Source organism: Vidua chalybeata, chromosome 3 (assembly GCF_026979565.1).
Source record: "Vidua chalybeata isolate OUT-0048 chromosome 3, bVidCha1 merged haplotype, whole genome shotgun sequence".
NCBI classification, from domain to species: domain Eukaryota; kingdom Metazoa; phylum Chordata; class Aves; order Passeriformes; family Viduidae; genus Vidua; species Vidua chalybeata.
The window spans coordinates 41,057,447-41,070,478 of NC_071532.1; the positions used below are offsets into that span (position 1 = coordinate 41,057,447).

General features: G+C 39.2%; 1 protein-coding gene across 1 annotated transcript in view; it reads right to left on the reverse strand.

Annotated features, from left to right (window-relative positions):
- DISC1 (DISC1 scaffold protein) overlaps window positions 1–13,032 on the reverse strand; it is a 212,706-nt gene that overhangs the window by 165,923 nt on the left and 33,751 nt on the right. The window contains 1 exon segment of the mRNA XM_053939524.1: window positions 11,396–11,465. Coding sequence (XP_053795499.1) covers window positions 11,396–11,465 — 70 coding nt within the window.

Consider the following 13,032-nt stretch of genomic DNA (forward strand, 5'->3'; position numbering starts at 1 on the left):
CTCCTCCTTCTTACCTGGAACATCATGACTGTTTTCAAAAATGTTCCAAAAAAAAAAAAAAAAAACAAAAGTAATAGCCATTTAAATGAAATAACAGCATCCTAGGTATATTATAATAAGTCCTGGGAATTACAGGTGAGGAAATAAACACCTGAAACAGGAAATATAAAACTACACAAAACTCAGACTTCTCTACATGCAGACATGAACAGATTTGTGATGGCAGAATAATTATATCAGAAAACCAATCTAGTAGCAGTGCTTCTGCAGGCACATTGCTCTGAAACAGAATTAAATTTTAATTCTACTTTGGATTTTTTTTTCCCAAATAATTCTTTTTATCCTCCTCAGTATCTTCAGCATTTCTTTCCTTGGAAGATCTTGTCATTTTACACAACATTATGAATTGTTCTGGGTTTTTTACATACACATGTTGAGTCTTCCTACCCTAGGTTCCACAAGGCAAGTGACATAGCCTGTCCAGAACCTCTTTGTTTAGAACTCTTCACTATTTTCATTATTATTAGACAGCACCAGAATAACCAGCTGTTAAAGCCTGGGGGGCTATTTCAGCTCTTGCTCAAAAGTGTTTTCTCCACCACATAATGGTAGTAATTAAAATATTTCAAACCAACACCCCTGCACTTCAATATGAATTTGAGTTTTATTTTAGTTACAGCTGTGTACTTAAAAGAGCTGAGATTTTTGTTTTATTCCTTTTGTTTGTTCTTAGAAAGGCTAGGACAGCAGATTCTCTATGAACATGGGCAACAAAGCATGGTATTTGTCCTGTGAATACAGAGCAGCAGGTAACTGCTTGTACATGTTTGAAGGAGGTCAGAGTCAGTGTAGCTTCTTTAAGTCACCAGGGCTACTTTCTCAAACCTGTAAACACAAGAACTCAGCAGAACTACTAATGGGCTATTGAGCTTTCTGCTTCCAGTTCACCAGTTTGACTCTTGCTCAAATTAAGGACTGAGAAATGAGTGGTATTTGGTAGATGAGGACTTTTCAGCAATAAACCTACTAGTAGGCTTTGCACTATTTTATGGGGTACAGCAGTAACCTTTTCTGTCTACATTCCTATGTACTCATAATTAAGAGAGCCATTTAATTTCAAATTACTCCCAATTAGAAAGTTCTTTCTGTCACTCAGGATTCAGACTGAAAAGAGCCCAGCTTCAGCCCAGTGCAGAGGTGCAGCCAAAAGTCATCCCATTACATCATATGCTTTATTTGCAAAAAATGAAAAATACATAAGGGCATTTCATACTCATTTGATAACAAAAGAAAAATTCACTTAGAGGTTCTATTGCTTGAGGGAGTTTTAAACATACATTCCACTTTAAAACTATAAAACTCTTAGGACTAAAAAAAAAATTGCTTCAAAAACAGAAAGTAGAATTAAGTTCCAGAACTGGGCTGATAATCACAACCCTATTTATATGTCTTTTTTTTAATGCCATTATTCATTTCAAATTATGCACAACTCTAGAAGCGACAGATCACTGGTGTGACTGCATGGCTGATCTTAACCTCTATAAGGAAAACTAAAGCTGAAAAAAAAAAAAAAGCCACACCATTTAGTGACACCAGCTTTTCCACCTGTGCTTTCAGAAGATCTTTTTATAGCCAAGTTCCTCCAGAATTTTCTGAAAATACTTTTTATTCCAGCAATATTTGTTTTACTGCTATTGGTACGCACAATGGGAAATTCCAAACTACTTGCTTTTGAATTTCCAATTTTCTAATAAGTGATCAGTATTTATTTTTCATAAAAAGAAATCCTTCCTATATAGTGATTGTAGTTATCTACATGTTCTCTTGGTTATTCAGATTTAATGAAGCAGGTAAAACTGGTAATGTACTTGACATTATCAATTACCAGCTGCTACAAAGTACCAAACTGACAGTTTTAGAGAAGCAAATATCATATTCTCACTGTGAAGTTTCAAAGGCAAGCATGGAGTCTACTGATTTGTAAAGCAAAGATAGAACTGCCTTTTCCCCTCACACACATCACAGCACCACACTATTGCCTATAACACATTTATCACAGCACCACAAAACAGGCAGCACAAGGCTTGTTCCACTAACTAGTCAGCCAGGGCAACTAGTTAATTTAGAACAGTAATACAAACTTTCAGGTATGAAAGCTCTTCCATACTTGTGTGTCTAAAAGCTTGTCTGATTATGGTCAGACTCCTAAAGATATTTCCCTGCAACAAACCTTGTCTGGAATCCATGGCCCTGCAAAATCCTCCACTGAGAATGAGTGTATTTAACTCGAGAAGGCCAACACCTGTACCCATAGCTAATGACTAATCTCTTTTGCCTCACAACACAAAAGGAAGAAAACAAAGAAAAATTTCCCACATATTTTGCACAACTGAAATCCTAGAGTTAGACAAAAATCTTACAAAACACATAAGTGCATAAGTAGTGAAGTGATATCGTTACTCCGGTCCAATTCGAGATGTCTCCTGTGTGTTCTCATCCAGTATAACTCAAGTACATGAGCTTTGCAGAACACATCAGTTAGTACCCCTTTGTACCATGACCCTTGAAAGTTTCTTCAGGCAAGAGGCAGAAGCTGAAATGTCTGAAATTAAGACATTGCAATTCCTGGTCTCAGAACAACCTATTCCAAGTCTAGGGTTGGATATTAGGACAGCATAGAAACATTTTAGGTACAGTACCTCATGACAAAAATACATCAGATAAAAACCCACTCATTTCTAAGCAGGTCTTATTCTTGAGACCAGTATCCTGAATGCTTCAATATTTAACACACTCCCTGACACTGGTGCAAGGCAACAGCACACAGCACATATAAACCCAAATGGGTTTTGTTCTGTACTTCCCCTGAGTTTCTCAAGAAGCTGAATGGCCTCTGGAGAGCTTCTAGCAACTCCAGGGTTAAAGCCTTTTCTCCAAGAAATTATTTCTCCAGGGAGTCATTAGCAGGGAAGCATACAGGGGCACATGGTAGTGCCAGAGGCACACACAAATGAACACCCACAATAAATGAGATCAGTAGTACACTCTGCTGTGATCTAAGCAAGAAAGGCTGTACACCTTTATTTGTATGTGGTTCCAACATCGTGCTGGAATTATGCGTCCTGAATCACAGCACCTCACCTTGCTTTGTTTCCAACTTTGCCAAACATCAAGCCAATTCAACTTACTAATTTCATCTACTTTTTTTTCACACTTTACAAAAAAACTTCAATGAGCACAAAGATGTCCCAGTCACAGGAATCCTGACTGGTATTAAACTGATAAGCAAGTTTAAAACTCACATTACCTGATACCAGTTTGGATGCTCCCACAGTTAGCATTTCCTATGGCCTCACTGTCTCTGGCCAACACATGCTACTGTATAAGAATGCTAGGAATTTGAAATTTCCCCACTTGGCTGTTCTCATTAGTACTTACCGTCACAAACTTATCACTGTCCTACGAGCACTAAAAATCTCCATGAAACACCATATTTGCTACTTTTACCTTCCACAGGCTAATGATAAGAAAGAAACACACAGAAGCTTGCATATGCCAAAGGCAGGGCAGTGAAGCATCAGAGACCACAGACACATCTGCAGAACTATGAACATACCCTGGCATGAGCAGTTTGGCCTAGATAGGTGGACATGGAGGAGAGGAGGGAAATCTGAAGATAAAGCAGAAGATAATTGACTTGAGGCAATCCTACTTTGCAGGGGAGTTTAGAAAGCAATGGAAGGGCTGTAGAGATCTCCAATAAAAACATCCTGTTAAGGAATTTGACCAGACACCATTCAAGAATCAGCAAAGAGCATTATCATTTCCCCACAGAAGACTCACACTGAAAGATTTTCATGTTTGCTTTCAAATGGTAGTCACCCTTTTAATCCAAATTCACAAAGAAATTGCATTATCATGACAAGTAGAACTTTCTGCCCCATGTTCAGTCATTTATTAAGCAGATAACAATTGAAAAGAGCAGGTGTCCCCCTTCCCTTAGAATTTTTATATCCAAAGTATAAGACAAGGGCAACAAAATAAATTTCTAGTTCTTGGTTGAATTAATAGCCATGCTGTCTCCAGTGGTCATATTGCAAATGAAACATAGTTTTCTTATCTGAAGTTAATATTTCTAAAGAGCTAGGGAAAGATAAGTCTGTCCTGAATATAAAATTTGTTTTCAAGTGCAAAGTAAGCATATGGGCTGGCTGGGTATCAGGAGAGCCACGTCATTCACTCAGTGGGTACTGTCCAGATAGCACATCAACACTTCTCCCCAGTTACATTAGAACCCAATGCTTCAAAAAGCAATTCAGCAAGTAAGATCTTAAATTACCCATAATTGCTTATTTTGTTCATATTTTTGTCATTGCTTGTTTGTTTGTGAAAGACTAGCCAGGCTGTACGGGAACAGCTTGGCTGTATCGTGGACTGAGAAACAGCCCGACTGCCCTAGGAGGGTGGCCAACAGTGTCAGTTTTAGACAGCAGATGGCCAGGAGCAGAGAAAGCTTCCAAGCACTCTGTATGCCAAAACTTCAGCAATTTCCCTCTTGTCAAGCAGTCTCCAGAAACACAAGACGTAGCTGAACCTCTTCACTCTGGCCAAGATTAAAATACAAGAGCACAGCAAAATCCCATAAAATACTACCACTTCCTAAAAATATTTAGGCTGCATGTTTAAGCACGATTCTGCATGACTACAGCAGTTTCTGCTATAATATCAGCTAAGGAATTGGAGATACAGAAAACACAACTGCATTTTCAATGAGGAGCATATCTAGACCAACAGCAAGAGTTGGTTCTACCTCCAAGACACTCATTGATGTGAAACAGAACAACTGGTCTAAAATAAGGATTCACATCAAAAGAATTTCAAGAACCTGAAGATGCAGGTGTTTCTCATGTAATGACTAAAAACAAGAAGTCAACGTACCCAGAAATGCATAGCAGACCTCCCTCTCATAAGCATTGGTCACTACTATTTTAGTATTAAAAAAAAGGTTTTCCAGTTGTCTTCCTGACAGCGAGATAAGGAAATTCATACCTTTAAATTCTGACTCCTGCTCAGTTTTGCAATTAAATAAAACCAAACCAAACAACAGCAATTGGATAGGCCTAACACAAATTGCATTAAAATAATCAGTAATGTTGTTACTGCTGCTTGTGGACAGAAGCCAAGATGAAGCATTTGAACAACAGCATTTTGGTCCACACTTTCAACTAGCACCAAACAAAAAATGGGTATGTGCAAAAAGACTTCTGGTTTTCATTTGAGTCTGCTATCTTAGAGGAACACGGACAAGATGGTAGAGGTGCAAGACTCTGTTTTGTTGCAAGGTAAATTAAGTATAATGTATACTTCACATAAACATTTACTATCCTTAACCCTCCAAACTCTTTTGGGGAAGTTATTTGAATTTATCAGAGTAAGACAAGATAAACAAGAGCCATGTAACAAAGATGTGGGTTTGAGAATTTATACAAGCTCTTCCCCCCCCACCCCCATCCTCTTAATAGCTTTACAGGAAAGTTATAAAAATGAAAAATGAAACCTAGAAGACTTACCCACAGATTTCAGGAAGCTTCTACAAGCTTGTGATGAAACAAGGCTCTGACAGCATGGCACAACAGAAAGCCCTATTTGTTCCATCCACCCCAAGCCCATTGACAAGTCAGTGGCCTGCAACTGCAAGTTACAATCTTGCAGTAAGTCCTCCTGTGTCCCAGCAGCTCTGCTCCTCCCGCATTCACCGCTTTTTATTTAGTCAGCAGCCTCAGCTAGAGAGCTTCACTAAACATACATCTGGGTTTGAAGATTCAACTTCCAAAGGTACATGCCACACTGAAACAAGTCCAATCCAAACTAATGTGTTCTTTGAGAGTTATTTCCAGATACAGCTTCTCTCAAATTCCCTGTCCTTCCTCAGAAAGAAGCCAAGTTGTCTTCGTTTCTGTGTCCTTTTATAGGAGCCATCTGTCAAGCAAGCCGTTTAGTTCAAAATTATGGAAGCACAGTAAAGCAGAGATTCTATCCAACCCTCATCTACAAACAGCTCTTCCAAGAAATTAAAAAACAAACAAAAAAGACAACAAAAAGAACAACACACCACCCACCTGCTTGAATATCAAATTAGTTCAAATGTTTAAGAGTTATGATTAGAAATAGTACTTCAAATTGGGAAAAATACTGCTCCAGTTTAAACTGCAAAAAGAAAACTTGTAAAGACCAAACAGCTACGCATCTGGCCAGGTGTTGAGAGTTTTTGCAAAATTTAGTATTTGCAAGTACCACTGTAAGAAGTGGCAAAAGCCTTCCTCTGAGTGCCACTTAACATTTCCAACCCAAGCATTACTGAACATGATTCTCCCACATTCACTCTCTCTGCAGCTGCCTTAAAACAAATAGTTGGTTCAAGTGAGCAACAGTACCTCTTATACTGTAGATCTACAGGAGACTAACAGCTACAAAGTCTTTCCTTTCCCTTCCTATTCTTGTGATTAAGGGAAAATGTGCAAAATTACTCAAACTCCTACACACAACATAGGGTGTCCTTGATGCCCTGCAGATCCTGAGATATGGAAAAGACAACTGATATTAAGGGGTCTTAAAGAACACAAGCAAAGAGCAAAAAACAAAGAAAAAACACTATTTTTTTTTTGCAGAGCACACAGTGCACAAGTCCATGGCAGTTCACCAGTTCACACAGGTGATCCTTTGAGAGCTCACCAAAAACAACGGAAGGCTTACTTGACATTAAATGTGTATACAGCATGACTCCTTATTGCTGAGATAGGATAGATTTTGCCACCACAGGCATAAATGTTGATGTGTTCTTTCTGTCAAGTTACACTGATGAGGAGTTGCTCTGATCTGCTCAATGACCTTCACTGAAGAACCCTAACTCTGAATTGCATGGGGGAATTAGCATTCCCGACCAGTTGCAAGCAATGCAGCTGCAAAGAAATTTTTTTTTAAAAAATAATTATCATCATTTAAAAGAATCACTAGTTCTGCAGAAACTTTTCACTCAATAACAAGATGGCATGTGAGCCAGTAGTGGAGTTCAGCAGCAAGATTCAGACCTGACAGTTACCAATCCACTTGTCTCTTGCACCAGGCAAGGCTGAGAAGCTCAAGCAGCAAAGAACAGGAAAAAGGTTTTCCAATGTTTGGGCAATAGATCTGTAGTGAGCAAAATGCACTTGCTCCCACTGCAAGCACAACTCCCACAGACACAAAATATACAGTCTTTTTTTTTTCCTCCTATATTCAGCAGTGTGTTTAACCTTGGAGCTGTCAAGCTCCATCATGAATGAGCCATGACAACACTCTAAGTGATCCTTGGAGAACAGACCAATTTTTCCTATATGCTATGCAAGGCAAAATGCTTATATTCCCATGTTACAGTACCTGCTTTGAAAATATACAGTAATGTGGCCATCAAGAGGAGACCACAAGTAAATACAAGAAAAAAAAAAATCATTTCTTTCCCAATATTTCAGCACCTAAAAACAGCAAGAGCAATAAAACACATAACATCCCAAGGGTTCCTCTTTAAAATTATACTGGCACTGAGGATATTTGTCTCACTGAATATGCATTTCACACAACCATTTCACAGCCGAGGAATATCTGCATTTGAAACAACCCATGACAGCTACAGCATGAAGAGAGAACACCTGCAGGTTTGACAGCACTGTGGCCTTTAGAAAATGAGCACCAATGGGGGACATGTGGGTGGCCTCCACCCCGAGCAGCCCCCAACACTCTCGGAACAAACACATCCCCCACCCTACACACTCAGCACTGCCAGAAAGCGTAGGAAAAATGTACTTATCTGAATGCCTGACTGAAACTCCTCTACACCAACACCCTAACCACGGCAAGGCAGGTCTTTCAGAAGGCAAAGCACACATAACCAAGCACTAGCAAGAATCATTTCTGCTGTGCACCTCTCAAGCTCAAGGGGAGGAGGAAGACAAAGCAAATAGATTCACTTAAATAAAGGAAAAACTAGGAAGAAATAAGCTGAAGACCTAAACAGGCATTCCCTTGCCTCTTAAACAACAATGGAGCATTGTGGCTGCCCTTAAAAAAATCTTCCCTCATTCAGGAAATAAATGCTAATGCATTAACATTAACCTGGAAGACACCATGTTCTCTAACAGCTCAAGCAGCATGCTTTTCTCCTGTGTTTCTGCAAGGCAGAAAAACAAATTTATCCTTATTCCTGAGCTGTTTGCAACAAGGTATTTGTCCATGGCTTTGTAAGGGGATAAGCTTGCCTTCATTTCTGTGTAATTTCCTAGTCTTGTTGCCACAACTGAAAACACGGTGCATCCCTTTTCCCTCCCTGTAGGGACACTACTTTACTTGTAATTCAGTTTCAATGATTACCTTTAACTACAGGAGCTTTCAAAAAGCTCTGTAGAGCAGGAAATCAACAATGTCAAACCTGTGATGCTTGTCTTTCCTTAAGCTGTGACATTTGCAGTGTCAGATAGCAGAAATCAGCTCTGAGCACTTAGAGGAGTTTTAAGTGCTAACACATTCCCCTTCCACCAAGAGCCCTTCCCTCAAGACTAGATGACTCTTAAAGAGCTGGAGTCAGAAAATCTCTGGAGTTAAGATCTTGACTATGGCTGAAGCAGGAGAGAAGACAGCACCAAAGCAGTAGTTACACATGATAATGTATTTATTAGCAATTTAATTTTTCCCTTGGGAGTCTAGCCACACATACCCCTTCCTCCCCCCGCTCTCCCTCCCCTCCACTCACCTCTTCCATGTCCAGGGCATTTGACAGCTATTCTCATCACACTAGGTCTATCCTTCCCCTGAAGCACTTCCAAATGACCAAGACCTGTGTTGTCACCACACACAACACTACCATCATCTCTGATTCAAAACAGTTCTGCTCTTAGCAGAGGACTCACTCTATACTCATAGTCACTCCCCAGATTACAGGATGAGTAATTTTCTCTCTAGCATTACAGTTAAAATGCCCTCAGCCTTCCCCACACACCAGGTTCATTTCTCCCACTCCCTGATAACACACCACCATTTATGCCCCACATCACAGCTCTGCACATTTAGCAATTCCATTCTCTGCTAGCAATATTTGGCAATAAGATCCCTTTAAAGAAGGCTAATTACAGATTTCACTTGAACAGAAATTGGTACTGGGCCAATCTGTAAGCTATTTAACAAGCTCTCAAACTTCACACCAGGGAAGAGTTTGTTCTCCACCAGGAGCAGCAACATAGCTCTAAAAGCAAAGGTGGAAAGCTTTGCCACTGCAAGGTGAGGAAGGAAGGTCACAGATCTGATTTCTCCTTGCAGCACTACACCTTCTCCATGCAAGTCTTGTCTTGGAGATACACTACCTGTGTTTAAGAAAAGGAAAACTAAGGGAGCCAGTTCAGCTTCCGTGAAAATAATGAAAAGTAGTCACAAAAAAAAAAAAAAGAAAAAAAACAAACAACCCAGTTGATAGTTGTATCAGAAATAGAACAAAGACCAGTAAGACAGAAAACAAGTCAAGGACTCAAAAGCTAGGAATTGATAAAATTCAGGATGCCTGGTTGCATGCATGCATGAAGCATGTCATTTTCTGAGAACAACAGTGTCTAGTTTTCAAAGGGATGGAAGAACTCAAGTTAAAGTCTCTCAAGCACCTCAGCATCCAGTCCCATACCAGAACAAATGTTTTCTGTCTGTTTATGCCAGACTTAGCACAGAAATCAGCAATCCCACCTGTAGATTCTCCTTATCACTTTTTCTCTCTGTGCCCACAACACCTGGTGGAATAACATTTCAGCCAGACCACTTATCTGAGGAGAATTAATGAACCCACCCTCTGTGCTAACGACGTGTGCTAACCCTGCTTGATAACTAGGGTGGAACTGAAAAGGGTAGAAGGAGGAAGTGATGGACAAGACAACTGGTCCTGCTTTAAGGATACAAGACTAGTGCCCAGGAAAACTACACAAGAGCTTTCTGTGCGAGACTCAACACAAGTCATAATTTTTCCCTATGGTCAACAACTATATGGCATCACATGGAGATGTCACACCTGATACACTGAAACACTGCTGTCAGACTTGCTGACTGCCTAGAGAATCTCAGCTGGAATCTGTGGTAACCAGGTACACCGAGTACACAGCTGGTGGGAAGTCTCCAACTCTGAGCTCAACCCACAGGCACTTAAAAAAGAAGAGTTATGAGTATTACACATGTAAAGCACACATATTAATGTCTAATGTCTATTTGACAGAGACTAAACCCATAAATATCTACAACATCCTCAGATTTTAACACACCTAAAGGTTTTCCCTGTTAGGAGATGCCACACTAAAAGAATGACTTGTGGCAGTAGCAGATTCTTCTCCTATACACAGGCCTTTAAGAGGCCAACAGAACCATTCTTACCAAAGTGCTACACACTTCTCCCCTAGACACTAGATTTTCATCCTGGGGACATCTTTGGGGGCAGGAAAACAGAGTCATGGTACAACTGCAAAGCATTACACGTTCATTTAGAGAGGCAAATCACAAGTCTGACCACTGCCCAATTCCCAAAAGCTTAGAGTATTAAAGTGGGGAGAAAGGAGCTGTCTTTTTCCACACTTACTCTGAAGTAACCATGCAGATTCCACTGAAATGCTTGCAGATTCTTCCAAGTGAATATAGACCTAGCAGGAAGAATTTACTTTAGAACCTCAAGATTATCAAAATATGAGTACCTGAACACAGATTACCACAACAAGAAGCAATAAGAAACCAAACATATGTTCATAGATGCTCTAATTACTAATGTGCACACATACAAAACTTATCAGAAGTGCCAAGGCATTTGAAAGAAAAAGGATTATACAAAGACAGATATCTGCCAGCAGTTGTATCACCACCATATTCTCTAGCTGATTTTGACTGAACGCAGTGGACATCAACTTAATCCCACAGGACAGTATCACTCACTTCTGTAATAGCTGCTGACCTTATTTCTATGAGCCCTGTTGTAGTGCCATGACTAAATGTGGCAAGCAGCAAATCTCACTCTGTCAGCAGCCAGTGCCTTGAAGCTTCCACTAATTTCTGCATTTTTTTCAGTCATGGTGCTTCAAAACAGCTGATCCAGATGGTGGGTATTTGGATTTCAACCTTCCCACATGGTGATGTGGCTCAAGTATATAAAAACTGTTGCTACCTGCTGCTGACCTACTTTAATTTGTTTCCTGCCATATGACAGAATAAGCAATACACTTCATTGAACTAGTTTTCCACACCTAGTCACTGCTATGTAGGAAATATAAAATAAAACTAATACAGGAAGAAGGAAAGAAAAAAAAGCAGCATGATCCAGTGGGGAGTAGGGAGGAGCAATTCTCACCTATATCATAGTCATCTTCCTCTACTGCTTTTTCCTGAAGCCTCTGAAGCCGTAAGATCAGGGATTTTAACTATGCAAAGAAAAAAAGTTAGTTAAGAAGAAGCTGCATTTAAAAATACATAGACTATTAACTTCGACACAATATAAATTTAATGGATTACTACATCACTACAATGGCCATATTTTGATAGTTAAGCCCAGTATTTGTCAAGTAGACAGACCTATTTGGAAGCCAGCTGAACTGCAGCTATTGAGCCAAGCATGGCTTTAGTCCAAACACACACAGAGAACAACAAATGGTATTTCTTGAAAAGCAAAGGAGATCGTGCGATCGTAGGATATTTTTCACCCTTTCAATAAATGAAAGTACAACTATTAGAGGATTCTGTCAGCATGATATCTACTTCTGATCACACTGTACTCAACACTGTGTTCCCTAGCTCATTTTAACAATTTTTTACCTGAGTTTTGCAGAGAACAAATATAAAATTTCCATATGCAAACCACATTTTATTCTGTAAATAGAGATGCAGTATGAGTACTTTGGAACAGGTATACTGATGTTATAGGTCAGAAATGAGTGTTAACATGCAGCCAAAAAGTTTTCTTAAAACACAGTTTAGGTTCATCTACATAATGTTGATATTTGCATTTTTACAATGCAAATGCTAGATGAGGAAAAAAAGCAGAACACCAAGAATATCTAAATCACACACAAAATATTCTCTCACATTCCAAAAGAAACTTACCATAATAAAGTTTTATTTCAAAAGTTAATGCTTCTCTTTGTTAACATCAAGAGTCTGGACCCAAGTTCTAAATTTACTAAAATTTTGTAAGGCCTTTACAAGTTTTTGCTGTTAAAAGATATTGGTTAGAAGGTAGGTTTAGTCCTTTCCTCACTGCCATGACACAGCCTAACACAGCTGCAGTTACAAGACTGGAATGTGGTTCTTATTAAATTTATGCATGACCTGTACCAAACTATCAGCCCTGAAAAAGGTGGGCCTGGAGCAAGAAGTAGTGTATATTCTCAAAGTCCAAAGCCTGAAAATGCTTTAGACATCTTAAGAAATCTTAAAAAACATTTCCCTTCTCTCTGAAGCTCTTCCATATTTAATCCTCATATTTAAACTCTAAGTTGCATACAGAAAAACAGGTACAGCCAGTCAACAACTCAATAGAAACACTCAGTTATCAACACATAAATTAAACAATCAACACACAAACCTTTAAATTCAGGATTTCCCTCTAAATATGGCATGTGAAAGTGGACTGGTAAGAAACAAACTATAAAGTCAGGAGAGTATCCAAAAATATTTGATTAATACCCTACAGGATGCTCCAGAAGAAAAACAAACAAAAAACACTGCATACATTCCCATTTATTCTGTACTTTACTTTATTTTGGTTTTCACTTCCTGAAACTCCAATCTTTTGCTGAGGCTAGTGAGGAATGCGGATGGTACTAAAGGGAGGAGCTCCTAACCCTCACCATAAATTATTTCCTGTGTTTTACGCCTGATTTTTATAGAGTTCTAAAGAAGCCTGCAGTAGGAATGATTCAAGTGATACTTTTTTCATATATGTGATGTAAAACAATCACCTACACTGAGAGTACAGCTTTGCTGCTGCTG